This window comes from Colobus angolensis, unplaced genomic scaffold, assembly GCF_000951035.1.
Source record: "Colobus angolensis palliatus isolate OR3802 unplaced genomic scaffold, Cang.pa_1.0 Scaffold75, whole genome shotgun sequence".
Taxonomy (NCBI): domain Eukaryota; kingdom Metazoa; phylum Chordata; class Mammalia; order Primates; family Cercopithecidae; genus Colobus; species Colobus angolensis.
Genome location: NW_012121265.1, coordinates 2,161,828 through 2,187,435, shown reverse-complemented (window position 1 = coordinate 2,187,435; position 25,608 = coordinate 2,161,828). Strand labels below are relative to the sequence as shown.

The following is a 25,608-nucleotide window of genomic DNA, read 5'->3' as shown; positions in this document are numbered from 1 at the left end:
ATGACTATAAAGTACTAGCATTAGCCTTTTTCAAGGAGCCAACAAGCCATTTTTGTTCTTCTTTAACTTTTATGTATAGTTAAACTGTTTTTATAACAAGTACAGGTTTTTCTAACACCCTTGATAAAACAATTATGCTTATTCCATTTCTTTAAAATTTAAAGTGATGCCTGAGCATTTTTGGACAAATAGAAAGAAGTCTTGCTTTCTTGATTGTATGACCAGGATATTAGCAACTAAACGGTATATTTCTACTCACATAATCCCCAACACGCTATATGTGTTATAATAATTCCACTGAAATGCTTACGTACTTTTCTGAAATTCTTCCAGTTTTTTAACAGCTTCATCTCGTTCTTGCCTAATTTTGTCACACTGAAATGAGAGAGGTAAACAAATGTTAAACTTCAATCATTAATTTTAAGTTTGAAAAGGCAAGCAAGAGCAAACTTACAAACAACAGCAATTTTCTGAAAAAACAAAATGTAAAACCTTTGAAAAGCATCAATGGTGATATAGAACTGGTACTGCTCAGCCAGCATGGTATTTGTGCCATTTGTATCTGGCCAATTTTCTCAGACCTTCTAAGATATGAGTCACCTTCCTGCTCATTATCTCCTCAGTAACAGCCCAATTTAACATCCTTGAGTTAAAATATATTCATGATTTAAGAGAATGTTTGTACCTCTTTTTATGTTGGCTAATGCTGTACATAGTCACTCATCTACAGGTCTGATTCCAAACAGTTTCAACTATCCAGAACATTGGTGCATACTTGGGAGGGAATGGAAAGACTACCGTGGGCCAGGCGTGGTGGCTCACGCCTGCAATCCCAGAACTTTGGGAGGCCGATGCAGGCGGATCACGAGGTCAGGAGTACGAGACCAGCCTGGTCAAAGAGACCAGCTTGGCCAACATGGTAAAATGCTGTCTCTACTAAAAACACAAAAATAGCCAGGCGTGGTGGTGGGTACCTGGGAGGCTGAGGCAGGAGAATTGCTTGAACCCAGGAGGCGGAAGTTGCACTGAGCCAAGATCACACCATTGCACTCCAGCCTGGGCAACAGAGCCAGACTCTGACTCAAAAAAAAGACTACTGCATGAGGGCAAGAGACAGCCACATGGCACACACTCTCACCCAAGAAAACATGATCCATGTGTCCTCAGAATTCTGAATAGAGGAAGGTACCAAATTAAAAGGAGAGAAGATAAAATATTCCATACTAAGCACATTATCATTTATATAAACCGATTTTTAATTTAAAAAGGTGAGAGAACTCACTGAAAAGACTTTGGGAGGCAAGACCATAAAAGGCAAAAATAACCATTAGAGCATAAGGACCTTTTAGGGTACCTGGTATAGAAACAAGTATCTCCAGTATCGACAGGCCCTGGAGGCATTAATGAACTTTTTTAAAAAACCTAATGTTTATTATTATAAGGACTGAATTCAGCATATCTTGAATTTCATAAAACAGGGATATATAACAAGATATTCACCACAAGTAGCTAAAACATTAGAAAGTAATTTATAGCTATTAGAGTAGTAATATAAATGGAATATCTTGGGAATACCTTATTCCCTAAGAGTGCCTTATGAATAAAGCACAATTTTAAATTATATTTGATTGCTAACCTGCCAGATAAATATATTGGAATTTCATCCCTTTGGATGTTCTTAATTCCAATTTTCAACAGCTAAAAAATTATGATGTCAGATAATGTGAAAAATCCAGATTAAAACAATGAGATATTCTCAACTATTGGACTGGCAAAAACTGAAAACAATCTGATACCGGGAGACAGGAACTCTCATAGATCACTGATGGATGTGTCAATTGGTATAATTACTTTGGAAATAAACTTCTATCAAAATTGAATACATACTTTCCTATGACTCAGCAATTCTACTTCTTGGTGCATATACCCAGAGAATCTCTAGTAATATATAACATATACAAAAATGTTCCACATTTTTAATAATAATACATCATGGTATGTTCATATACTACACTACAGAGCAGTGAAAATGAATGAATAAAGCCATACGTATCAACATATATGTTAAAAACCATCATGTTGGCTGGGCGCAGTGGCTCAAGCCTGTAATCCCAGCACTTTGGGAGGTCGAGGCAGGCAATCATGAGGTCAAGAGATCGAGACTATCTTTGCCAACATGGTGAAACCCCATATCTACTAAAAATACAAAAATTAGCTGGGCGTGGTGGCGCACGCCTGTAGTCCCAGCTACTCGGGAGGCTGAGGCAGGAGAATCACTTGAACCCATGAGGCAGAGGTGGCAGTGAGCCAAGATCACGACACTGCACTTCAGCCTGATGACAGAGCGAGACTTTGTCGGAAAAAAAACAAAAACAACAACAACAAAAAAATCATTTTGAATGAGTTGCAGAAGATATATCAGATATATCAAATAATATCTTACATGCACAAAAGCATCTCATATATTTATATATGTCTTATGATACATCTAGTATATATAAAAATATGAAACGAGGCCGGGTGCAGTGGCTCATGCCTGTAATCCCAGCACTTTGGGAGGCAGAGGCGGGCAGATCACGAGGTCAGGAGATCGAGACCATCCTGGCTAACACAGTGAAACCCCGTCTCTACTAAAAATGCAAAAAATTAGCCGGGCGTGGTGGCGGGCGCCTGTAGTCCCAGCTACTCAGGAGGCTGAGGCAGGAGAATGGCGTGAACCCGGGAGGCGGAGTTTGCAGTGAGCCAAGATCGTGCCACTGCACTCCAGTCTGGGCAATAGAGCGAGACTCTGTCTCAAAAAAATATATATATATGAAATGAGAAGAAATACGTAACATTTATGACAGTTAATAATAACTGTCTCTTAGGAGACAGGGAGGGGAATGGGATGAGAAATGGTGACAACTTTCAGTTGTATCTGCTGCATTCCTTGTTTTTGAATTTCGAGAGAAGTAACAGTTCTGTGCAATGGGTATTTGTTATACTATCCTCTGCCCTTTCCTGTCCTTTCAAAATATTTTAAAAATAACAAAGTAAGAAGCTTGCAGTTCAGTTTTCCCCTTTAGTCGCTAAAGAACCACTGAAATGTCATACTGTCCCTGCTCATATGGGTAAATGTATTCTGGCAAGAGAACCTGAAGCAAGTACACAGTGTTAAATTAGCAAATCTGGTTACTAAATCCTGACTCAGGATCCCCCATCCAGTCAAAATGAGTTAGGCTGGACCTAACTTATTTCCTAAAGGAGAAGGTATTTCTTTGATTAAGGTTTTCCTGTGGCAACCCCATCCTCTGTAAAAAATAATAATAATTCTGTCTAACACAGTCTGTAGTTCCAGCTTAAACCAACAACATTTATGATTTTTTGGTGTTTAACATTCTAAATAGTAGATTTCTAAATTCGCATATAGGCTTTTCTTAGCTCCTTCCTCAACCCAAGGGGACTACATTAGACATCGCAACCCTTAATGATAGGAGACGTCTGGCCAGCGGTTTCAGGAATGTTCCTGTCATTTTCTAGAATGGGCTTCTGTTTGTTCTGGACTTCCCCACCACTCCTACCAGTCTGTCTACCTTCCTCCAACAATGCACAGTATAGCATAAGGCACAAAAAGAAACCTAGTTTCCGACTAGGCTCAAACTCCTGAGTCATGATTGCCAAGTGAAATATATCTGGTGCTTTACTTTCAAATTAATTTAATGTTTCTTAATCTGGCATATCTGAAAAATGTGAGATGTCTTGTAAAAAACTGTCTTCATTTAAAATCTGGTACTTGGGAGTGTTGCTCCCGACTTAATGTCACTTGGTTCCCTCTATGTAGCTCTCAAAGCTCTACCTAAAGGAATTAGAGGTTTATTCAATTCTTGCTTCAGTCAAACAGCCAGAGTTTTTAGTGAGACTTTGAATGACAAAAGCATTAAACAGGAATGGTGCTCTATCTAGTCAAATCTGAAAAAGGCCACCAGTTGACATCATACACAACCACTAATGCGATGCATGACAATTTTAGGTAGGCTTGTACCAGTTGCCCAGAAGAAACACATTAGGTCCATGCTCTCTGCTATTAAGGCCCAGGGAGACAAGCTCAGGTTAATAACAGGTTTCAACATCAGTTTTATTCCAACATGCAGGTAGCCCATTTCTATAGTCCAGCTATATGTGTTCACACTAATCCTATGGTTATCATCAGCAGATTCACAAGCTGTCTCCCATCCCCAGCTGTGTTCTATCAGGGGTCTTCATGTTGCTTTGCTTTCTATTTTCTGCAACCACATTATGCTAGAACTGGCAGCCACAGAATTTACCATCTGTTATGCTGAAAGGGGTGTGAGTTGGGGGTGGGGAGAGTCTACACATGCTGCAAAATGCAGCTTACTTATTCTGAACCAGAACTGAGCAAAATATGGAGGATGTACGCATTTACTAAAAGCAGAAATCCAAACACCCACTTATTTCATCTTTTTAGGTGAACCCAGAAAAGAATCTTGCAAATTTTCTCTCATTCTACCAAGAGAGGGAAGTCAGCCAGGATTACGGGCCTTTTTGGAAGAATGTTTCATCTTTACACCACACAGAAGCCCCTCACCCATCCCACCCCTTCCTCTACCCTGCTCACGCAGCTGCACCGTTTGTAAAAACTGCTTCTTTTTGTGTGAGAATTGCTCATGAAGACTTTGCAATAGCAACAGATGTTCTTGGGCCTACATCACTTAATTATGATGCCCAACGATTCTCTGTAGCTCAAGGCTGGGGTAGAACCCAGTGGCACAACTGCTGGCTCATGTAAGCAAGCTGGATAACATTACATCTACTCTAGAGTCTCTATTTGGCTCTTTATGAAGGGATGAATTGACCGGAGGTTGGCCTTGCTGGTTTTGAAAGCCCTTAATATTAGAAGCCCTGGCTATTTTCCAGATCTCTTCCTTGAACCTCATCCAGGCAGATACCTGGCTTCTGAAACTAAACCAGGATTTCTGAGGATTGGCAGACTGACTTGCAGAGAAATAGCCTTTCCAGTGTGAATTAGTACCTTCCTCGCACCACCCACTCCCCAAAATGGGCAGCTCAGTTATTCATCCCTCTCTCACATATTCATCCAACTACCATCAACATTAAAATGTCTGCTTCAAAGGGCTCAGCAGAAGTACAGATAACTGATATAGACACCAAGACATCTTTATATTCTGTTGTACGTATATGTTACGCAAGAAAAACCTCAACATTCTGAATTGTATCTAACTTCCACTAACATAAATATTCATGCTTGTCTTCCTGGTGCACAAATGCATCAGAGGGTTGCTAGCCTATAGATAGGGCAGTTCGGGGCCCAAGAAGTGCATATACGCACCGCATATGCACAATACCAAGATAGGGGACAAGCTATATGTCGGCAAGTACATTACAGTTGACTGAATCAGACTTTTAAGCAAGTATCTACTATAATCACTGAATGTCATTATTTCCTTCCTCTGAGAACTGAACAAATTTATACAGCCTCACACAGCTCAGCCACCATGTTAAACACTGGGTACAATACATGAACACAATAGACAATGTGTTCTCACAAAAACTTATGATCTACCACGAAAGATCAACAAATGAAGTAAGCAATTCATAAGGACGCCCGATATAATGTGAGAAATACTGCCAAACCAGAACTGAACAAAGTATGTACCCATTTCCTAAGGAACGTACAGCAGAGGCTACAACGCCACTAAATCTGAAGAAGTTTAACGCTACACCATTTTTCTTGAAGTTCATTAATGTCCAGTTACAACAGTTAAAGATTTAAACATGCCCAGCATCAGAACTGTGGGTAATTTACCTGTTTACCTGTTTTAGAGTCCTCGGCATACAGTGAAGGGACCATCAATTCATTTTCAATAGTAATCAACGATTCTACTGCTCCACCTGTGTAAGTCTGGCTAGCACTGTGCTTTCTGGATTTCTACACTCTTATCCGTAAAGAATACGACACATTAAATCATTCCCACTAGGGTGGAATTCCTTTCACTCTCTTTCTCTTTTGGTGTTCTTCTTTCTTCCAATTCAAAGTTCTTTCCCTCCAATTTTCACAGGCAAAAAAGAAGTGGTAGCTGCCCTCAAAGCTGTCTTGCAGCATTCCCCAAATTCTAGGTATTGTGTGTTAGATGGAAACACATGTCATCAGAACAGAGATCCTTGCTCTTTGTTTCTAGATAGATTGCTGTTAATAAGAGACTCATTTTCACTTTCAAACTGCTAAGTAATTACTTTTTCTCTGGCACAACCACTTGCCACTCTGTCTCAAAGAAACTGCATGTATGTGGATGTATTATGCATGAACAGTTAGCATAATGGATGCATATCTTGCTCTTTAAAGTGGCTTCTTTATTGATTTTTTTTTTTAATAAAATACTTTGGGACCTTCATCTCTGAATATTACACAAGAGGAAGAAATTTCAACAATAGACAACTGAGCCAAGGTGCAAACAGTATCATATATCCTGCTTCTTGAAACGTAAGTCTTGGAAAGTGTCTGTCTCATTCTCTTTTCATTCATTGTTCCTGGCAAGCTGACAGAACCGCCTGATGCACTGTTACAGTAGCTCACCCAAACGACTTCTAATCAGCCACTTAAACATTTATGCATTTCAAAACTTGATCTCAGAACATAATACTAAACATAAATACTTACTATTTAAAGGCAGACATTCTTCTATTATACAGATTTCCTTCTTTTTATGCACTCTCCACACACAGCCCCACCCCCACCACTCTGAGAAACGTGAAAGCTATTCCATTCAAAGCTCAATGACGCTTTTCCCCCCATATAGGAAAAAAACCCACACGATTATGACAAAGATCCTGAGTGAGTCATAAGAGAATACCCTTCAATTGTGGAGGCATGACTAACATTTGAATATGGTGATTGCTACACAAGCAAAGTAAACCATTTTATTTGGTTGACTGCAAAATATATAGTCATCTATTTTTCCATACCCCAAAAATATAAATTGGAAGAGTTGTTCACCTCAGTATGATAGGCTCTTACTTTTTCACATCCTGCTAAGTCCATTTAGAAAATGGGCAAAAAATAATGGAAAGTAGCTAGTAGCACTATTGCCATAATCCCCGTTTATCTTGATGTTAAGAAAAAATTCATTGTGTTTACATTTTAAGGCAACCCACACCATTTGCTTATACTCTAATATTTTGATAATAATAAATTTTGCTTGATAAATGTGATACATACATAAAGAAATATGCAGATGTCTTATTACCAGAAAGGCAATAAATTCTGTTGTGAGAGGGAGAAGACTTTGAAAAACCTAAGTGACATTTATTAAGCCAAGCATTAAAGACTAGTAAAAGTTTATCACATGGAAAAGAGTAGGAACCTTGTCTTTTTGTTCTTTGTCCATTGCCCAGCCATGCTCTAGGCAATCACTCAGAGCAGCATAATTGATCGTGGTTACTTGTCAACTTACTCGGGGTCCTCATTAGAGTGGTTTTACTCAAGAGTAGGACCTTCATATATTTTTCTTTATAACCCAGTACTCAGAAGGCATTCAATAAAAAGTTTTCCCTTCAAAAGAGCTTTCCTTATAAAGTCAAACAGATTGACTCCATCCTCAAAGTCACTGATAAAAAACATAAAAGAGTCAGCAGTTTCCCTAAAATGGAAGAACTGCAAAAAAAGAGAAAAGATCCATTAAAACACTGGTCCATTCCCCCTATCCCAAATGTCCTGCTTTTATCCTTGGGATGCATTATGCCAGAATCTATATGTGTATATACAAGTACACACATACATATACACACACATATGTGAATGTTTTGACATAAGATTGACTTGATATTTACATTCAACTTTCAGTTTTTCAACACAAACCAATAGTTGGTAAAGACAAATGACCCAGAAAAGGATCGAGTCTGATAATTTGCTGTGGAAAACTCATGCACTAACAATACAGAATTAGAATAAAGTTAGGACCTTGGTGGAAGAACAGTCAATAAGCTCCCACTGTTCACCTGCTTCTAAAAGAACATCTTGCTCAGAAGACCCATGTTTGAATCTAGACTCTGCCATTATCTGTGTAACACTGAGAAACTCACTCAAGCCCTGAGGTACTGTTCTCTCCTCTGTGAAATGGAGTGGACACACTGCTGTTTGGAGCATGAGACAGGGATTATGAGAGAGCACGGATGTCCTATAGCAGTTTCTTAATCCATGCAGCCTCTGAACAACTGCTTTCCCTGAAGAGCACCATGTCAGACCACTTGTTCCAACACAAGAGACTCCAAACAGGGCAGGAAAAGATCTTACTAAAGGAATCACATCCACCACCTCCTCCCATTGACAAGGTTCATGGCCTGGTGACAAAGATAGTAGACATGTGGAAAGGAAAAATACCTTGCAATTTATTTATTTATTTTTTGCTTCCTCTGTTCATTCTAAATTTCCCTACATCAAATTAACCATGGCAAAAGGAGTCTTACTTTAATTTGCTGTCCCTGAACAATTTAACTGCACTCTGGTTTGGGGCCACGAATGAAAGGACGGCCATATGTATTTGCTGATGTCAACTGGACAAAGCTCACCCAGCCAGGCACAAGAGAGTGCTTTCCCAGAGAAAATGCTGTTCTCCATTTACCACCTCCGGAACTAAAGCTGCTTTTACTCATTCTACACTCTATAAAAGGCTTTTATTATATGCTTCCCTCCTTTGTAATACAGCCCCCCCTTTTTGAGGAAAAATCTGCAGTAATAAGCAAGCTAGTCTTTTAACAGAAGATAAACAGAGTGCAGTGAACTTAAAACCACTCTACTTTGTTTTACCCAACCACACAGCATTCCATATTGCTTTCATTTCTTTTCTTCCCGTTGCTGTTAATAGTTATTTTTAAAGAATTACAACAGAAGCAGGTCAATAATGCCTACAGATGTCATGAAAGTATTAGACCATACTCTATGCAGAGAAACATGTAAACAGTTAATGGGCTGAGGTAATTTATAATCCTCCTTTTACCAAATGCATTTTACCTACGATTCCACTTGCCTAACGGATGATTCACTTAAAACCTCAGTGCAGAAAGTGGCTGTCAGTTAAACAACCATCATCTCCAGCAACAATAGATGTTTACAGAGCATCTACTATGTATTTTTAGGGCACTGCTAGGTCTACATGTAAGCAAGGATTAAAGAAGAATAAATAAAAAATTTAATCTTCTTCCTCATTCATTTGCTTCTATCATCCTTCTTTCTCTATTTTATGAAGACACCTGTTTGCTTTCCCTCCTCTTACCTTCTAGGTTAAGTCAAAGAGTGCTCCTGAATTAACCCCTCCAACTTGCTTTGTTCTTCCTGTGGGTCAGAAGCAGCTATGAAAGAGACTCAATGACTGATATCATCTCAGCCTCTTTGTTCTCCTAGAGCTGGAAAACAGCTGAGTATCTTAGAGCAAGATGCTCAAGTTATCCAGCCTAAGCATTACCCACTAGGTTTACTTTGGAATTTTGGGGCATCAGGAGCCCAGGATCTAAGAACAACCTCCTTACCTGTTTATGTCCTCAGGACAGTTGTGATTTTGCACGGTTATAGGGCTGGAATTAGAAATCTTGCCAAACTACTATTTTCAATGACTTTCTTATTCTGTGTGTGTGTGTGTGTGTGTGTGTGTGTGTGTGTGTGTGTTTTGAGACAAGATCTCACTCTGCTGCTGTGTGTGTGTGTGTGTGTGTGTGTGTGTGTGTGTTTTGAGAGAAGATCTCACTCTGCTGCTGTGTGTGTGTGTGTGTGTGTGTGTGTGTTTTGAGACAAGATCTCACTCTGCTGCTGTGTGTGTGTGTTTTGAGACAAGATCTCACTCTGTTGCCCAGGCTGGAACACAGTGGTGCAATCATGGCTCACTGCAGCTTCAACCTTTAGGGCTCAAGGGATCCTCCTGCCTCAACCTCCCAAGTAGCTGGGACTACAGGTGCATGCCACCATGCCTGATTAATTTTTTAACTTTTTTGTAAAGATGGGGGTCTCACTATGTTGCCCAGGCTGGTCTTGAATTCCTGGTCTCAAGTGATCCTCCCACCTCAGCCTCCCAAAGTGCTTCTTACCATATTATGTATGTATGCACCAGCCCCTTCTAACATGGATGTTTTTATCACCTCCACCTACCATTCCCTGAATGACCTGATGAAGGCAAGAGAAGAAACTTAGGATTTCACAGAACACCAAGGATTTAGTTACAAATGAGCAAAGGAGCCTTAAAACTGGCGAAAAATAATGATCTAAAAATCCATTATAATCTGCTTTGAACTAGAATACTTACCATTAATATCACCAACCATACTACAGCTATATAGGTGGCAAATTAATAGTGAAAAAGTTAAATATAATTCTACAGAGCCCAATAAGGAATCCCAAATATCTCATACATTTTACAAGTATTTAGCTTGCTGCCAGTTTTTATTATAGCTCTTACTCGGAAATTTTTAAAATGAGGTTTCACAATTTATGGCAGTGATGGCTGTCTTCTTCCTTAATATCGACTAAGGACCTGTTTTACTAATTTTCGACCAGGGATATTATGTTCTGAAATATTTGGCCTACCCAACAAAGTAATTTTTTAAACTAAATTTTGTTTGCATCTAAAACCAAAAATAGGCAGTTGGCTTCATCTCTATTTTTCATTTGCTATTCAGTCCCTCTACGTTTCTGACCTTAGCCTGTTCTTCCATTTGTCCGCTCCCTAAATTTACAAGGAAAAAAAACCATATATATATGTATTTTTTATTAGCTATATATATTAGCAAGCATTCACAAATCTTAAGATATTTTCAGTGATAAGAAGGATACATTTTGTAAGGTAAGTAGAATTCAATTATTTAACAGTTAAAACAAAACTGACAGCCCCTGAAAATATTCACCAGACTTCCCCACCTTCACAGTGGATGCTTCTCAACTTCCGGTGTATTATTCATATAAATAGAAGAAGCAGACATACAAAGATTTATGGAGGTATTGGGGCAAAACACCAATGACTAATTACAAAGAGTTTTCTCCAGGATCCAATGTGTCTAGGTCCCAAAGTACATGTATCAAGCGTTCAATTCCACTGACAGAATCCCAAATCTGACTGTTAGGGGAAAAGTACGATTCCTGGGGACTTGAGTTGCTTGGCCTGGTGCCTTGCTGCACATTTAGCCATGTAGTTAATCTCCCAGAGCTGCACCCACTGTGGCATGCCTGCTATTCTTTACCATCTGGAGCCTGGAGTTGGTATTAGCTTGAACCACACATGCAAGAGAAAAGGGAAGAAAAGAAAAAAAAACAACCCTCATTCACATTTAACTGAAATTGGTGACTGAACAATGCACTATGCCGCCTAGGCTTTTACACATGTAAGAAAGGGGGGAAAAAGGGTAAAGTACAAACCTTCTCCTTTGTTTTCTGGTTCTCTGCTCTAAGGTCTTCATATTCGCCTATTGCTAAAAGAAAAAAGGAAAGCAACATTACAACACTGTCAAAAGTTTACTGCGGGGAAACCTGGGGAATCCACCTAACCCCCATTGTCTTCTTACTAGGTTGAGGTAGAGTGGAGAAGAGGCAGCAGAAAAGGGGCTTCTGCTTTTATTTTTTTATTCTGTAGAGACAGGGTCTCACTATGTTGCTCAGGCTGGTCTCAAAACTCCTGGGCTCAAGCGATCCTCCTGCCTTGGCCTCGCAAAGTGTGATTACAGACATGAGCCACCAAACCTGGCTGGGCTCCTGCTTTTAACAGTAAGGAAGAAAAAGCAGATGTGAGCCCACCAAATTAAATTTCAGTTCTCCCTAGGTCATTAGGAACACCCACGAACCAGGTAGTTCTCCCTAGGTCATTAGAAACACCCACCAGCCAGGAGAGGTGACATATGACAAGCGATTTCTCCTTTCTGATGCTCAGCACTTGGTCCTGTGAAAGCATTCGGGCAGGTGTTCCCTGAAGTTCCTCCTAGCACTATTAGTCTGTGGTACTATAATCAGAGGTTTATTTAGAAAATCCGCCTGTAGAAAGTAGAGTAGGTTTGCACACTTGACTCAATGTCACACGTCTGCTTTATTCAGAAAGCAAAAAATTTATGAAGGATTCAGCTAAGAACTATTTTCAGATAAGATTGTCAGTCACAACCAGAAATTCAGACTCATTTCACTAAATGGGGAAGATATGTTAAACTGTTTGGAAATATTATCCACTACGTAGGGGGGACAGTTGTATACTTAAAATATTTTATTGACCAAAAAAAAAAAAAAAAACCCTAAATCCCCACATTCATCTTTAATCAAAGCACCATTTTTAGGTATCCCTACAGTTGAGAATATAAAGTTTTGAACACATTAAGTGAGAAGAAAAAGAATGGCCTAAGATCAATGACAGAGCAGAACATCTGAAGTAAGTCTAAAACTGTGGCTCACCCCAGGGCCGGCACCTTGACTGGCACGAGAAAGTCAGTGAATCATCAGGTTGATTTTCTTTTTTTAATAGACAGGGTCTTATTCTGTCACTTAGGCTGGAGTGCAGTGGCACCATCATAGCTCACTGCAGTTTCGAACTCCTGGGCTCAGAACAATCCTCCCACCTCAGCCTCTTGAGCAGCTGGAACTACAGGTACATGCTACCATGCCCAGCTAAATTTTTAAATTTCTTGTAGAGATGGGGTCTTGCTATTTTGCCCTGGCTGGTCACAATTTGAACTTTTGTCTTTATGGATTTATCTACCAAAAAAAAAAAAAAAAAGAGCTTCCTATTTCTATGAATAATCTAGAAACAGAAATAAAAAATCTGAAACCAGTGGCTGTAAGAACATCCCAGATAATCTGGTCCTTAATTCCAGAAATGTACAATTCTAACCACTAGGGCAAAGAACACCCCAGAAACAGACATTTAACATGGTAAAGCACATGCCTTGTCTTCTCCTATGGTGATCGAAAGGGTTCAGAATGGCTACTGTGATGGTGGCACCAAAGTCCTAAAATTCAAATTCAAATTGATGAATATTTATGACATTATACCACCAACGTCCAGAAGTTTTATTAGTATACCAGAACCACTTAAACAAGAATTAATGGACAATTTTATTGAAGCCACATCCCAAAAGAATCCTTGAAAATTAGTCCATAAAATAGGTGAATGTGTACATGGAAAGATATAGTTCTTCTGAAAATAATTACATTTACAGTCTGGGCGTGGTGGCTCACGCCTGTAATCCCAACACTTGGGGAGGCCAAGGAGGACAGATTACTTGAGGTCAGGAGTTCAAGACTAGCCTAGATAACATGGCAAAACCTTGCCTCTACTAAAAGTACAAAAATTAGCCGGGCGTGGTAGCACTTGCCTGTAGTCCCAGATACTTAGGAGGCTGAGGCAGGAGAATCATGTAAACCTGGGAAGGAGAGGTTGCAGTGAGCCGAGAATGCACCACTGCACACTCCAACCTGGGCAACAGAGCAAGACTGTATCTCAAAAAACAAAACAAAACAAAACATTTTCAACAGAAAAAGATTTGACTGACCTAGAATGAAGCCCTCTGAACACCAGCTCTTCGTCAGCCCTATCACACATACCCCAAGAGCTAAGTATAAACTAAATCATCTTTGGAGGTGAAAAACCAATGAAACATGTCCTCACCTTTTTAACAGAAAGAAACAAGAACTAAGTAATAACTTCTAAAAATATTCACTTACACCACCACTGGGTAGTCTATGGTCATGATCCCATATCTTATTACTATATCTTAAATTGTTTCAAAAAATAGATATATAAGTATTCTATTAAGAGACTTTGATTTTAGGTTACTTGACACTTAAAAGTATCTGTAGATGAAGTTGAAAACCAAAGTTGATTTAATATTCTATTATTGGTAAACTGCTTTACAGACATAGAGAATGAACAATAAAGGCTTATAAAACCATGATCTCAGCCGGGTGCAGTGGCTCATGCCTGTAATGCCTGCACTTTGGGAGGCTGAGGCGGGCAGATCATCAGGTCAGGAGTTCGAGACCAGCCTGACCAACATGGTGAAACACCGTCTCTACTGAAAATACAAAAAAATTAGCTGGGCATTGTACTGCGCACCTGTAATCCCAGCTACTCAGGAGGCTAAGGCAGGAGAATCACTTGATCCTGGGAGGCAGAGGTTGCAGTGAGCCAAGACTGCACCACTGTATTCCAGCCTGGGCAACAGAGCAAGACTCCGTCTCCAAAAAAAAAATAAAAATGAAAAGAAAAAGAAATAAAAAACCATGATCCTCAATGATCTCATATTGACATTAAGAAATCTTTTCTATTTAAAACATCAGATAATGGTTTTGAAGTCTTTTTTAAAATACCAATACTATTCTTCCATTATACTGCCAATAGAACCCAGATGAAACATTGTAGGCTCCCAATTACTGGGTATTTACGAAAAGAATTAACTAAGAATCTTAATTCCAGCCTGGGCAACAGAGCAAGACCCCGTCTCCAAAAAAAAAAGAAAGAAAAGAAAATGAAAAAAAAAAAAACCCCATGATCCTCAATGATCTCATATTGACATTAAGAAACTTTTTCTATTTAAAACATCAGATAATGGTGTTGAAGTCTTTTTTAAAATACCAATACTATTCTTCCATTATACTGCCAATAGAACCCAGATGAAACATTGTAGGATCCCAATTACTGGGTATTTATGAAAAGAATTAATTAAGAATCTTTGAACTATCATATTTTAATGAAAATCACAGAAAATATGCTTTCTTGTGACTATGTACAACTTTAAAGTAAGGTATAAGGAAAGGAAAGTATGAGAAGAATTCAACCCTTGCTAATAAAACCAAGCTCACTACCATAAACAACACGTACAGACATGCACGCACATACACACACGTATGTATCATAGTAGACCCCTAACCCTAACCTCATCAAAACTGGCAAAAACTGAAGTGATCTATACTATTCAGCTTCTTCTTTGGCAATGTTACGGGGTCGCAGAGAAAGCTGCCTTCTTGTTTCAGAACTGGCTTGCAGTCTGAAAATTTTAAAAACTGAGCTTGCAGAGCTCAAGTGATTCCATCAGAGACATCCTCCAAATCCTGAACTCGCCAATGCTAAAGAGATTAATCTCATCAGGTACGGTGGCTCACGCCTGTAATCCCAACACTTTGGGAGGCCAAGGTCGGGGGAATCACTTGAGGTCAGGAGTTCAAAACCTGCCTGGACAACATGGTGAAACTGCATCTATACTAAAAATACAAAAAAAATCAGCCAAGTGTGGCAGCACATGCCTGTAATCCTAGCTACTCAGGAGGCTTGAGGTGGGAGGATCACTTGAACCCAGGATGTGGAGGTTGCAGTGAGCCGAGATCGTAACACTGCTCTCCAGCCTGGGTAACAAAGCAAGACTCTGTCTCAAAAAAAAAAGATGAATCTAACCAATTCTCGGCATATGAAAGATACTTGCAGCTTGACAGCTCAAGAAGACTTCATCTCTCACATTTACAGGTACAGTATATTTCACTGTACTATAAGGTTATATAGGACAGTAATTAAAAAGCGCATCCTAATGACAGCCTGAGCACTTACTGGCTAGGGGACCTTGGGCAAATCAGTTAATCTCTCTGACTCTCAGGTTCCTCATCTGGAAAATAGGAATAATAATTACACATCTCTCATGGTGTTGTTACTAAGAGTAAATGAGTTAACATATGTAAGAGTATTTGGGCATATTAACTGTTCAAAATATGTTAGCCATGGTTATTATTACTGATACAGGAAAGTACATCAAATCCTGTGTTTACAACAAAAGAAGTTAGGCTATTCCCTAATGCCCTCAGCCTCAGGCTTACTTTTGTCCTGCATGGCAGACAGGAAAAATTTCCAGGGTACTTCTATCCTCCACCAAATAAAGGGAGGGGAAAGGGGGTTAAAGATCAACTGCAAACAATGTGTTGCAGTAAAGAAAGGTGGCAAAGAAGTAAAAGCATTTCTGAGAGCTGTACTTGTCAATCCTGGCTACACACTGAAATCACCTGGGGGGCTTTTAAATCATATAGATGCCTTGCCCCTCCTGCTTCAAGATTCTGATTTAACTATTCTGGGGTAGATCCAGGGCATTCAAATAGATAAGATAGATAGATAGATAGATAGACAGATAGATAGATAGACAGACAGACAGACACATACACACACACACACACACACACACACACATACACTCACACACACACATATATACATTTAGAAGTGAGAGCCCCAGGTAATTCCAATGTACAGCCAAAGTGGGCTGTAACATAACAATATAGAATGGAAGAAAAAGGAAGACGGTGGAGAAAACAAGGAGAATAGCAGGCAGAGCATGTGTTTCAAGCATCATGCTGGTTTTCTATTTTCTAACTCCTCAACGCCAAGAAAAGTTTTCTTTCCAAGCTGCAAATCATGACATAGCCAGCCCAACAGGCAGCTGAGTAGACTTCGTTGTTTCAGAAATGTGACAACTAAAGTTCATAACTACAAGCCAGTAACACCTCTAGCTAGGGTTAATAAGAATCATGCTTTGTCTGGGATTTTGTCAGTTTTAGCACTGAAAGTTCAGCGTCCTACGAAACCTCCCAGTCCCACAGAGGCTAATCACTCTACCTCTAGCACTCTTTCCAGACCAGTATTTCCAACCAATACTTATCACACCTGTGTGGTCCAAAATGGTAGCCATTAGCCACAAGCAGCTATTCAAATTTTAATTGATTGAAACTAAAGAAAATGTAAAATTCAGTTCTTCAGTTGCAGAAGTTATATTTCAAGTGCTCGAGAGCCACATGTGGCTAGTTAGTGCCATAATGGACAGTGGACACAGAACATTTCCAACACAGCAGACAGTTCTACCGGCAGTTCTGGGCCGCTCTGTCAAGAGGCTCTACTACAAGCATCTCAAACTCAACTTTTAGAAAGTGAGCTCATCAATTTCCCTTCCCTACTCCCTGTATGAAAGGTCTTCTGTCATTGGTGTCATCATCTGCCTACCTAGTTCTCAAGATAGTACCTGCAGGATCACCCTTGAGTTTCCACTTTTTTCTCCCTCCAAAGGACCATCAAACTGCTCAAACCTCTAAAAAATATCTCTGCAATCTGCCCTTCCTCTGAAGCTGTTATCTCTGCCCTAACTTAGACACTCAATAATGACAAAACCTTCCTATCTAGTTCTAGTTTCCTTCTATCCCAAGGGCATTCTTTACGTAGCAGTTAGTTAAAAAAGCAAGCTGGTTATTTCATGTTTAGAAACTTCCAAACACCTGATCTTTACTGCCTGGAATCCCACTCTACTGCTCACTATTCAACCTCAACGGCCACACCCAAAGTCCCAGTGCTTCCCTAAACCCAACACCTTTCATTCTTAGGTACCTTTGCAAATGTTTTTCCCTCTGCCTGCAAAGGCTTTCCCTACCCCATCTTTCCTATCTCCTCTTTTTCAATGCAATTCAACTGTTACTTCTTCTAAGAAGCCTTCCCCATATACTTCATGCAAAATCAGCAGTTTTATCTTAATATATCATCAGAGTACACTGTTCATATAGCTCTATTAGAGCATCTACATATAACATTATAAATTATCTGTGCACAGGTCTGTTTTCCTGTCATTCTTCCCACCCGATTCACTGCTATATATGTCTTACAGTTAAATGAATACCAGAATCCATGCCTATGTTGAATAAATGAATTCAACATGTTGAATATGTTCATATAAATCTGTGAGGCAAAACAATCCAAATATTAACATCCTCATTTTACAAACAGAGACACAAATGCATAGAGAAATCAAATCCCACAATACAGAATGGTAGTGGAAGCACCAATCTACTGACTCCCAGAGCCATTCATCCAAAAAGACATTACTGAGCATTACTGTGTGCAATGCACTAAAGCACTGGATCAGAAATAATCCTCTTGGTTAACAACTACATCTTTATCTCTCCAGATTCCGATATCTAGGATCCTGTCTGACATATAGATTATGTGACAAACGTGTTAAATAAAGGAAGAAGGAAGAATGGATCTAGGTCTTCACGTGAGCAAATCATGAAAGAGCACATACTCTCCTCCCCATGGTAAGAGTCTCTTACATCATATATTGTATCAAGATACTTAATAAAAATGAAGGTTTAAATAGCCATCAAATGTAACCAGAAAACACGACCTCATGAGAGCTTCTAATGTAGATTCTCATCCATTCAGTCTGCATCTTTGATACTCAGGGAGCTTTGAGATACCTCTTACTAATGGGGAATGAGGACATGAGTCACAAAAGATAGTGTTCAATTACGACATTATTCCCTTCTGTACACATCCCAATGGGTCGTCCTCTTATAGCCAGAGTAGAAAGAGAAGGCATTTGTATCTTACTTGTTAATTAAAGCATTCGAAAAGCCATGGAAAACACTGATAGAAAATCTGATCAAAAAACAAAGGTGACAGATTTCATATCCTGAAAAGAAGTTACGGCAAACCAGAAATTTATTCATTACATGGTAAAACACACAGCTCAGTGTTAATAAATTAATGATACTTAAGAAGTACTCTCAGCAAACTACATTAATGACTTCAAATTAACCAAGAAGAAAGGAAGAAAACTGAGTATCTTTAAAATACACATATAAATCTGATTTCTGGTCTGTTTTGTAAGGAGCTTGTAAATCCTCATTCCGTCCTCACAACAAAAAGTAAGAACAAATTGAAAATCAACAACTCTTCCTAAGATCTATCAGATAATTGAAGTCACAGGACAAACCACCATCCCCAAAACCGAAGAGACACATAAGGCAGATAGAAAGGATTATAATTTATTAGAGAAGCAGCCCGGAAGCAGAAACCTCCTTGGGAACCGGTACCCGGTAACTGGTACTGGAAACCCTAAACTGTAATTAAAGAATAGCTGGAGACTCAGTGTGGACAAGTTTGAGTGTTAAAATTTCCAGGGGGACCTAGCCTTAGAGGGGGTTCCTAAACTTTTGTGAGTTTCACCTCCAGGATCACTACTAGATGCTCAAAGTGAAAATTTTCCCTACTACTCTGGCAGGTGGCACAGAAAAGTAGCCACTATTGACAGAGTGCAGTGGCTCACACCTGTAATCCAGCACTTTGGGAGGCCAAGGCAGGAGAATCATTTGAGCTCAGGAGTTTGAGGCCGGCCTGGGCAACATAGCGAAACCCAGTATCTAATTTTTTTTTTTTTTTTTTTTTCTGAGACAGAGTCTTGCTTTGTCACCCAGGCTGGAGTGCAGTGGTGTGGTGCAATCTCGGCTCATTGCAACTTCTGCCTTCCAGGTTCAAGCAATTCTCCTGCCTCAGCCTCCTGAGTAACTGGGATTACAGGCATGCACCACCACGCCCAGGTAATTCTGTATTTTTAGATGGGGTTTCTCCATCTAAAGACCATGTTTGTCAGGCTGGTCTTGAATTCCTGACCTCGTGATCCACCCGCCTTGGCCTCCTAAAGTGCTGGGATTACAGGTGTGAGCCACTGCGCCTGGCCTATTTTTTTAAAAAGGAAAATAAGGTAGCCGCTATGAAATATGCCCAAAGCATTCTTTTCCTCTAAACAATGTCTGTTCTCAAGAGAAACTATCTTACCAGAGTCTAACAGACTTGGTGGAAGGCAAACACCCAACGCCAGCCCCCACTAGCCTTCTTGTCTCATCGAAGAGGTAAATAAAACAAAACTGAGAACTTGTAAAGGTCACATCCTAGGGACACGGGGTCACTAAGAGCTAATCATAAAACTATGATCTAATCACAGAACTACAGAACACTTCCCTTCCTTCCATATGTTACCACCACATTAATGTTTGTATAACTTGATTCCTAATTGCCAAAACTTGGGAACAAACAAGATGTTCTTCAATAGGTGAACGGATAAACAAACTGTGGTACATCCAGACAACGGAACAGTATCCGGTGTTAAGAAGTAGTCGGTGTTAAGACGTGGTAAGTAAACTATGAAGCCACAAAAAAAGACAAGGAAAAAAACTTAACTGTATATTGCTACGTGAAAAGGGTCAGTCTAAAAAGGCTACATACATATCATATGATTCCAATTATATGACATTCTGCAAAAGGCAAAACTATGGAGACAAAAGATCAGTGGGAGGTTAGACGCAGTGGCTCACACCTGTAATCCCACACTTTGGGAGGCCAAAGCGGGCGGATCACGAGGTCAGGAGATCGAGACCATCCTGGCCAACATGGTAAAACCCCATCTCTACTAAAAAAATAAAAATTAGCCGGGAGAGGTGGCATGTGCTTGTAGTCCCAGCTACTAGGGAGGCTGAGGCAGGAGAATCACTTGAACCCAGGAGGCGGAGTTGCAGTGAGCCAAGATCGTGCCACTGCACTCCAGCCTGGTGACAGAGAGACTCTGTCTCAAAAAAAAAAAAAAAAAAAAAAATCTGTGGGTGCCAAGGGTTTGTAGTTAAAAAGGAAGGGTTGAACAGGTAGAACACATGACATCTTTAGAGCAGTGGTTCTGTACTGTAATGGTGAATACATGTGCTATATACTTGTCCAAACCCATAGAATGTACAAGACAAAAAGTGAACCTTAATGTAAATTATGGATTTTAGTTAATAATAATGTATCAGTTCTGGCTCAACAATTCTAACAAATATACATTAATTAAAGCAAGATGTTAATAACAGTAGAAATGAGAGTAGGAAAAGGTGAAGAGGTATGTGAATATTCTCTGTACTTTTGGCTCAATTTTCTGTAAACCTAAACTTCTAAAAAAAAAGTCTTATTTATTTAAAAAGCTAATAACACACACACAGACACAATCACATGTAAATTTGCGCCACAGAGGATCTGAAATTGAATCAAGTCTAAAGGGTCTTGATATAGCAGTACGCTTCATGGTACCATAGAAAAATTTCAGAATTCATGGGTGGGCTTATTTTACTTATTTTATTTTATTATTTTTTATTTTATTTTTTATTTTATATTTTATTTTATTTTACTTATATATTATTTATTTATTTTATTATTATTTTTGAGACAGGGTGTCACTCTGTTACCCAGGCTGGAGTGGAGTGACATGATTATAGCTCAATGTAACCCCAAACTCCTAGGCTCAAGCAATCCTTCTGCCTCAGTCTCTCCAGTTACAGATGCATACCACCATGCCCAGCTGGCCTTTTATTTTTATTTTTTGTAGGGAGGGGTTCTTGTTACGTTGCCAAGGCTGGTTGTACTCGTGGCCTCAAGCAATACACCTACCTCAGCCTTCCAAAGCACTGGGATTATACGCATGGGATTACAGGCATGAACCATCATGCCTAGCCCAGAATTCATGTTTTAGTGTTTAAAATGATAAGCAGGCACAGTATGCAACCAACAAAAGCGTCTTCCTTCTACATCTTGAGGCAAAGCTTAGCTGTGTAACAGTCTTACAGAATAAAATTGAAAGCACAACAAAGTTTAAAATACATATACTTTTTGGATCCCACAATTCCATTTTCAAGAATTTTTCCTGTACCCCAAAAATCCATATAATTATTATATCGATTTTTTTAAAAAAGTATTTTTAAAATTAATGTTTCCTACAGCTGCACTTAAAGATACATGTGTATAAGAATGTAAGCAGAATTATTATATTTAGTAAACTTCACTTTTATGAGTTTCAGATTTACAGTAAAACCGCAAAGAGAGAGCAATATCTTACATCAGTACAGTGCATTTGCTAAAATTAACGGACCAATATTGATACACTGCTATGAACTAAAGTCCTTATTTCATTCAGACTTTCTTAGCTTTTACTTGATGACCTTTTCTGTTTTAGGATCCCATCTGGGATACCACATTACATTTAGCTATTATATATACTGTAAAAAAAAAAACAGTATGTCTCCTTAAAATATGAAGGACTGGGGAGAACTGAAGATAATTAGGATACAGGGGAGCTCTCTACCTTTCCTCTGTTTGCCTAAAAGCAGAACAGAGAATTACAAAAACAAAAGGTCTTTCTATCCTCCCCCTTGTTCCTGCCTAAAAACAGGATGTAAATTCTCCTTTACAACCATATCAGCTCAGAGATGGTACCAGAGGAATCTGCGAGCAGACTTTGCCCCATTAGCTTCGCCATACCTTTACCTTCCCCATACCTTTACCTTCCCCATACCTGTACCTTCCCCATACCTGTACCTTCCCCATACATTTTCCCACCCTTGGAAGCCTGGGACTGCTTTCCTTTGCCCTATCACTTCTCTAAAAGGAATTGTTCTTTGTTGAAGGTGATAATAAAAACCAGAGTTTTAAGCCACTACTTGGAGTTACTTTTTGGCCTCGGGATATGCATTGTACATGTTAATAAACTTGCTGTCTCTTGTTAATTTGTCTTTTTTTACAGGAGTCTGTCCCAATTACCAACCTATGAGGATTGAGGAAAATAATAATTTTTTCTCCCCTTCATTTTGGCATAGTTGGCGGATATTCTGAGCCACTTCACTCGCTCTGGGACCTGCAGACACAATCCTGGGAGAACAAAACAGGCAGAAGCTGGTAGGAAAAGAATATTCTTCCAAAGGCAGCTCTCCCAAGTCTCTACCTGTAGTGCCTGATCAAGAGGGGAAAGTAAAAATCTGTCCTTGTTCCTTCCTTTCCAAATTCAGATGGGCAGGAAAAAAACATTTGAAATTTAAAAAAGAAAAAAAATCGTACTTTGAATTTGTGACTCCTGTAGATTTGGTTTGGGTACATATTGATGACTGATCTTAGCCACCCAGAAAAGGCCTTTGTTTTCCTTGTCTGTTTTTTTTTTTTTTTTTTTTGGTGTGGTTTGTCATAAAAAGGAAAATCATAAGAAGATTCTCCTTCCATCTTGCTGTATGTTTTGAGAGCTTGGCTTTTGCAACAAGCAAGGTTTTTCTCTCTGGTCTCCACTGGTCCCAGGGGGCACGAATTGTCAGATTTGTATCAGCAGCAGCTATCCAGCTGGCTAGGAGTCTAAAACATGTTTGTCCAGCCATTCCAGCTCTCAAGGAACATTCTCTTAATTGTCTTAACATTCACTGCCTTGTTAACAATGAGGGTCTTTGCTTTCTTAGGCTGTGGTTGGATGAAACTGGATCTTGAGGGGAACTGCATCTTTTTCATCCTACCCTCTTTGGAATGTAATTCTTGCATCTATGGTTTTAAGCCACAAAGAGGCTTACTGTTAGCAAACCCCCAAACACACCCCATGGGCAGCTTCTGTTTTTCTGTTTGTCTTAGCGACTACTGTCTCTTTTTGTCTTCCATCTCTTCGTGGCACACAGGTTATTGGGCCTTTCTTCCTTCTACCTGTCTTTTGGGAGCGGTGTGGCTCTTGGAAGGGCTGCATCTTCTACACTCCCGCTTTTAAGACGTTGGTTAAAGCCTTAAAGGGCTTCTTGGTTTTAGTCTCATGCATGGTTGTAGTTTTGGTCTTGAGTCACTTGTAATATATAACTTTGGTATAGAATTTTAGTTTACATTTGTTTCTTAGTCTATCTGTGTTGCTACAAATGAATACCTGAAGCTGGGTCATTTGTAAAGAAGTTTATTTGGCCCATGGTTCTGCAGGCTGTACAAGGAACATGGCATCAGCATCTGTTTCCGTTGATGGCTTCCGGCTGCTTCCACCCCTGGCAGAAGGTGAAAGGAACCAGGCGTGTGGAACAATCATATGGTGAGAGAGGAAAGCAGGAGAGAAGGGAAAGGTGTTACACACTTTTAAACAAAGAGCTCTCAGGGGAACTCTCAGGGAGGCTAGTAGACAACTCTTCTAGCTTCATTACTCATTGCTACAAGGTACTAAAAAGTAGGCATTACTAGGAGGACAAAAGCACCAGGCCATTCATGAGGGATCCAGCCCCATGACCCAAACACCTCCCATTAAGGTCTCACCTCCAACATTAGGGAATCAGATTTCAGCATGAGATTTTGGGGGACAAATATCCAAACTTCTAAACTATAGAAATTCGCCTGTTTCTTTCTCTCCTAAGCTAAAATGGAACTACACATTCGGGGGAAAAAATGATTTATTAAAACACTGCAGGCCGAGCACTATGGCTCACGTCTGTAATCCCAGCACTTTGGGAGGCCAAGACAGGCTGACTGCTTGAAATCAGGAGTTCAAGACCGGCCTGAGCAGCATGGTGAAACCCTGTCTGTACAAAAAATACCAATACTAGCCAGGCATAGTGGCACACACCTGTAGTTCCAGCTCCTCGGGAGGCTGAGGTGGGAGGATGGTTGGAGCTCAAGAGGTTGAGGCTGCAGTGAGTCATGATCATGCCACTGCACTCCAGCCTGGGTGACAGAGTGAGATGCTGTCTCAAAAAACAAAAAACAAAAGAAAACAAAAAAGCAAATTCCAAAGGCAAATAGCACTAAGGTTGAAACAGAAGTCTTTTTATTTCTATCTCAATTGGAAATCTCCCTGATAACACAAGTTAAAGACAATGCAATTAGATAAACAAGTCAGTCCATTGATATGCAGACTGCAACCCAAACTCTCTGAGGAATTAAAAACAACCCTCCATGTCTTGCAAATTGTTTACAAATATAAGATGTGCCTCTAAAAGCAATTCAAAGCCCACTTACTCTGACTAACACCAAATCTCACCTATTCATCTCAGGATGCTAGCAAATGCTGTACAACATCAGGACATTGAAATCAGTACTGTCCTGCACTTAAGAAAAAGAAGGAAAAGCTGAAATACTAATTACCCTAGGCCTCTAGTTAGGCAAATAAGCCCCCCGAACTCTGTTTTATAGATCTCTGTGGTCAGAAGTTGGCTTAATTGAAAGTGTTATTCAGATTACAATGCATTTTTGAGGCCTCTTTGTTCTATTGGATCCAACTGTCATTTATAAATTAGTGAGTTTCACATTATTATACGATCTTATGGCTGAACATTTTTTAAATGAAAGCTGTAATATCTTTTTTGTATTTTTCACGTGTACATGTTTTCTTTCCTTTTACTTTCTTTTTTCTTTCTTTTTTCTTTTTTTTTTTTTCAGATGGAGTCTCGCACTATTGCCCAGGAATAGAGTGCAGTGGTGTGATCTTGGCTCACTGCAACCTCTGCCTCCTCGGTTGAAGTGATTGTCCTGCCTCAGCCTCCAGAGTAGCTGGGACTTCAGGTGCATGACACCACGCCCAGCTAATTTTTTGTATTTTTAGTAGAGACGGGGTTTCACCGTGTTAGCCAGGATGGTCTCCATCTCCTGACCTCATGATCTGACCGCCCTGGCCTCCCAAAGTGCTGGGATTACAGGGATGAGCCGCCGTGTGCCGGCCTGTATACATGTTTTCATATATGTCGTAGGTTGTTTTTACATGGTTATAAAATGCTTTCGGCCAGGCACGGTGCCTCACACCTGTTAGTAATCCCAGCACTTTGGGAGGCTGAGGCGGGCGGATCATGAGGTCAGGAGATCGAGACTATCCTGGCTAACATGGTGAAACCTCATCTCTACTAAAAAAAAAATACAAAAATTAGCCGTGCGTGGTGGCGGGCGCTGTAGTCCCAGCTACTCGGGAGACCGAGGCAGGAGAATGGTGGGAGTCCAGAAGGTGGAGCTTGCGGTGAGCCAAGATCACGCCACTGCA

The 25,608-nt window shown here is 39.8% G+C and overlaps 1 protein-coding gene across 5 annotated transcripts in view; it reads right to left on the bottom strand.

The window, feature by feature from the left end:
• Positions 1 to 25,608, bottom strand: part of KIAA1598 (KIAA1598 ortholog) — a 121,759-nt gene that overhangs the window by 83,991 nt on the left and 12,160 nt on the right. For 3 of the 5 annotated variants that reach the window (XM_011927812.1, XM_011927816.1, XM_011927815.1), the window contains exons 2-3: positions 11,414 to 11,466; positions 315 to 375 (exon numbers count right to left, since the gene is read on the bottom strand). In XM_011927812.1, the coding sequence (XP_011783202.1) occupies positions 315 to 375; positions 11,414 to 11,466 (114 nt within the window). Of the gene's footprint in view, positions 1 to 314; positions 376 to 5,832; positions 6,148 to 11,413; positions 11,467 to 25,608 lie in introns of those variants that run through there. The other 2 variants (XM_011927813.1, XM_011927814.1) reach the window with 2 other exon arrangements.